Source organism: Rhipicephalus microplus, chromosome 7, assembly GCF_043290135.1.
Source record: "Rhipicephalus microplus isolate Deutch F79 chromosome 7, USDA_Rmic, whole genome shotgun sequence".
Taxonomy (NCBI): domain Eukaryota; kingdom Metazoa; phylum Arthropoda; class Arachnida; order Ixodida; family Ixodidae; genus Rhipicephalus; species Rhipicephalus microplus.
Window position 1 is genome coordinate 24251248 of NC_134706.1, and position 4789 is coordinate 24256036.

A 4789-nucleotide genomic window follows, 5' to 3' on the forward strand; every position below is an offset into this window, starting at 1 on the left:
AATGCGAGTAATTGAAGGGAACTGCAGGATGTCAGCTGTGAGAAATCACTGTAAAAACCAGAGGACAGCCTCATTGTGGAATTATTTTGGGCATGCTTTTCTACAAGTGTGTAGGTGCAAAATTCGTATGAGTTCGCCGTGATCCAGTTATGACAAAAAGCACTTGTGGTGTGCTAACTATGTTCAAGGTTTTCAGCTTCAGCATACTATTTTTCTTGACCGCATTGGCCTTTCTTCTTGCAGTGACACACAATCAAGGCCTGTCATGCGCCAATGCTTTCCCCACTAAGCACTCTGCTCGAGCTCCTCTTGCCTGCCGTGCTCCTAGGTGTAGGTTTACAAGTTTTTTTAGGCGTTTGAGAGAACGATTCACTCAATCCCGACAACCCCGTCCAGGACAACAACCCAGTCAAGGACAGCAACCTTTCGGTCGCCGTGGACCCCCTTCTAGAAAACTTTCTGAATCATCGTTTGGATCATCTACGAGCTCCATCTCTGTATCATCGTTTGGATCATCTTCTGGACAATCTACGAGGTCCACTATTTTATCATCTTCTGGGTCACCTCCCGTATCACCCCACCAAATTCCAGTGGACCTACTACTTCATCGAGGTAAAAGGATTTAAATTTTGCATTTAGAATTTCGACTGTTTTATTTCACAAAACTCTTTCGGGATTTAGCGCTGTGCCTTATAAATATTCATCAGCACACCCCGACCGTCAATATTGTGCTCCGATGACGCAGCAGAGAAGGAGAGCTCCTTTTGCGTTTTTCTATAATAAATTTAATTCTTTATTCGTCCTTAGTACAGAAGAACGTCCCGAAGTTACAAATCTGTCAGGGAGACCTCCTAGTAGTCATTTATCAATATCAATGAGCTGCTTTAAGTGGAAGAAAACATTCATGAGTAGAAAAAAAGAGGCAAGGAAAAGTAATAAAGGAGGTCATATAGAAAAAAATGAACAATGGAAAGAACCAACGAAAGCTAAGTGTTTTAAATAAACGTAATTTACGAACAAACCGGGCTGAACTCATTAAAAGCGATAAAATTTCAATCAGCTTAATTGATATAAACATACGGTTTTATCAAAGAACACGGTGTAAGATTGATATATGAATAAATAAACATGTCTGACACTGATTTCAACCTCATTAAATCTTAAATTTCTAGAAACAAGAAACTAAATAAATAGAGAAAATATAGAGAAAAAACACAATTCGGTGATACCTATGATAGAAGTGGTAATACAACAAAACGAATGAAATGGTTTACGTTTAGGTATGTAGTAACAATGAGTCGATAGCGAGTGATGTTATTAGTAGGTGTCTTCACCTTTTTTTCTGATATTATTGTTGGGCGGCATGTTTTAATATCAGATTGCTATATATTCCTACGTTGCTTGACCGTAAAAAGCTGTGAATTTCTTATAATTAGTGTTTCTTCGGTGAAGCAATACGTTGATGTTAGACAAAAATGTACTGTTGTTACTATTAGAGCAGACCCATGTATTGTATCAATTGCGATTTCATAGTTAAGTGTGCGATATATTCGTGAAACCAGCTTGAGCTGAACTATGTAGCGTAGTGGTAGTGTGTTTACTGAAGTGCAATTTACTACCGAATAAGTCATGTAGCTACAAAAACCTATCTTCCGAGTGGCCTGATTCTGTAATTTTTCATTGTTTAGCTGCTAAATTACTTATAACGAAGCTTGTTAAAGTTGACTTTTTCTCTGAGCTTGCCAAAATAAGAATGCTTGTCGTGTAGCAGCACCAACGGTTGGCTGACGCATGATCTTCTTTTTTTTTATATGAAAGCTTTCGTCAAATCAAGAGCTGTTTCATTGTTACAACGAAAAACAAATTTAGTGTCCTGAAAACAGGATGGCAGTGGCACTTTATGCAGGGAACCGCGAGATGCAAAGCCCCTAATTATTTTAAGGAAGAATCGTCCTAAGACGAACATTGACTATTCCATGCATACTTTTCCACCGCTAAGAATAATTGTGTAAGCTATGCCCATTGCACTGTCTTCAACCTTTTTTCTGTGTTTCACACGATATTGTGGAAACTCTCGGCACAGCCTAAGTGGTTCTCATCGAATTTTAGTTCCTTAATCATGTTGCGACACACAGACATGATCACATTATTAGGATACCTTGCTCATTCTTGTTTACTTATTTGATTAAAATTAAGTTATACCATGCAAATCTATCAAACCCAGCTTTCAATTCTTAAGCTCTAAGAAACACATATGGAAGCAAAATCCCGTTTTCTGCAATGGTCTTTGTAGCATTAGAGCAAAAGTCAACTTTAACAAGCTTCATTACTAGTGATTCAACAGAACACATAAATTTTTGTTGGTAATATACAGGCAGATATGCAAACGAGGTCTACCTAATGAGAGAAATTGGGAAGCACTGCCCATCTTCTTGCGCATCTTCACTTTGCTGAAAAATTCATGCGCCTTGGTTTGACTTCATTTTTTGTTTCAAGATAAAAAACTCCCAAACTGAGCTATCAACTTCCAGCAGTACCGGGGTACAACTTCAAGTGCATTTAAAGCTATCTAAAATAATACTTTACTATTTCGTACTGTAGTCATGCCACCCCTTAGACTGACAAGGCGAGACTCACTTGACATTATATGCACTTTTCATAGTGGATAGCAAGAGGCATCTGGCTCCTTCGGCAGTGGCAATGTATATGCGTCAGATTATGGGTATTTCAATGACTTTAAATAGTGATTCGCCATAGTGAGTGAATTGCCTGGCAGGTGAAGACTCACCGAAAGAAGTAACGCATACTGTTTTTTTTTTTTCATCCGGGTTCCGCAACTTTTGTCAGGTCCTAGTCCCGGACCTCCTCCCTCGTCACCTCCTAGAAGACGTCGTGCTGCACCAGATGGGAGTCCCCGACAAGGTTCCCGAGGTAATAATTAATAACGGTTGCTTTGTTTTCACTAAGAACGTTCCTGTTTATCAATATGTAGAAAATATATTTCACAGTTACCGCATATCCCAATATTGGTTTCAAGGAGATTTAAACAATCTCCTTAATAATAATAAGGCATAACTTCATAAATTGGGAACTGTACAACTAAATACACAGAAAGAGGAAGTCTATACTGGTAAACAATAAAGGAAGGCTCAGAACAGTCAGCATCGTAAGTAATAAAGTAAAAGGAAAACCGTTTATCACTTTACTTTTTGCTTTCGGACTAGAAACCGAAGAGTAAAATGCAATCAGGTCAAAGTAAACTCTACTTCTAAATTCACTGAAAGGCTGCAAAGCCACATAAAGAGCAGCTGTTTCTTTAGGAACATATCTGAAAGAATAATATTTTAAAATGCAAATTCATTAGGCGTATTACCCTGTTTTTCCACCATTATTTTGGAAGCATCATTTTTATTTCTACACTAGGTTATCAAATGCTGCAGAAAATTGTAACGGCATTCCAATGCACTCACTTCTTTGAATATTATACCCCAATACAGTAATAACTTAAGGCACTGATGTTAGCACAAACTAAATACAGGCACATGACTAACTGGCAATAATATTTATAGTGCTTGCTTTCTGTGAATATGACCAATAACAAGAGCATTGGCAGTGGCTGTAGCTTCGCAATAACTTCCCCAGTACGATCGCTTCCGCAGCATGGAAGCTGTCCACTTGGCCAACAAAAGCAGATAAAATTATTCAGCGGCTGCAGGGTTCTCTGAAGTAATGCCAGCTGCAACTGCGCGCCTAAAAGTATTACTGAATAACGGAATACAGAGCCAAACATTGTGGAACCACCTCGATCCTTTCAGATATTGCATGTTAAAGAGCTCGTCAGCAGGATGGGTACACATTGCCTTTAACGACAGCGGTCTCCTAAACTAGGCTTAGTAGAAGAGAGTTGCATAGATTCGTCCCAACTGACAATGCTTGCTGCCTCCTTTGACACACGGCCACGGAACAATGGCTCTGTGATAGCCCACACTGGTGAAGACGATGCACATTATCTTGCTTTTAACCATCTACCCTATGCGAGGCGGTGTAGAAACGCTGGATTCATAGAATTTGTGCAACCAACCACGGCAACAACGCTGATGACAGAGAACACTGTTTTGGCATTTTTTCGCTTTTAGAACAACTTAGCAAGGCCGTCACACTTCTATATAAACCCCTTTCGGGAAAGCAGAAATACTACGTAGAAAAACGTCGTAGAGCTTGAAATTTCAGTCTCATATTATTTTGCATGTGCGAAGTAAAACTAAATAAAAAATTGCTCTGATTTTGCAGGATAGCGGGAGGTCTTGAGACGTCCACTGGGTATTAATCCTGGCCGAGGCACCGGTGCACTGAGCTCGTTCTGCCATGCAAATTTCCACTGACCAGAAATTTGGTGAAGAGGTAAATAAAGCACTGCGCATATGAAAACGCGGCGCTGAAGAACTTTTTCCTGAATGTGAAACTTTTGCAGTTCTCGGCATCAGATGAAAATTTAAATCACACTCTAATAAGGTCTCCCTGTAGTGATATGTGAATAATAGTACGACTTTGCAGAGACCCTCGAAAGTGAAGAACATTTCTTGTAAACTCGGCGGTGCTGTCCTAAGATCAACAATTGTCTCAAGGGTTGGTGAATCGAAGACTTGAGCTTATAATATTGTTACGCCTACGAGGGGTTTATTCGAAGCAGACGTAACGGTCGACTCGACGGTATACCGCAGTGAACTCGAAGCAGCGAGCTCTTGCCACGAACCGAACGTCCTCTTCTTCTGCTACCACCATGTTCCCC

The 4789-nt window shown here is 39.8% G+C and overlaps 1 protein-coding gene across 1 annotated transcript; it reads left to right on the top strand.

Moving 5' to 3' along the window:
* The first annotated feature begins 273 nt into the window (after positions 1–273).
* Positions 274–4428, top strand: LOC142767719 (uncharacterized). Its single transcript, XM_075869933.1, has 4 exons — positions 274–330; positions 397–612; positions 2848–2931; positions 4291–4428. The coding sequence occupies exons 1-4, from the start codon at positions 274–276 to the stop codon at positions 4306–4308; spliced, it is 375 nt and encodes a 124-aa protein (XP_075726048.1). The 3' UTR covers positions 4309–4428.
* Positions 4429–4789: the final 361 nt, after the last annotated feature.

Coding starts and splice junctions, on each gene's coding strand:
- LOC142767719 (XM_075869933.1), top strand. CDS start 274: ATGCTTTCCCCACTAAGCACTCTGCTCGAGCTCCTCTTGCCTGCCGTG. Junction 331..396: donor TGCCTGCCGTGCTCCTAGGT/GTAGGTTTACAA, acceptor AACCCCGTCCAG/GACAACAACCCAGTCAAGGA. Junction 613..2,847: donor GGACCTACTACTTCATCGAG/GTAAAAGGATTT, acceptor AACTTTTGTCAG/GTCCTAGTCCCGGACCTCCT.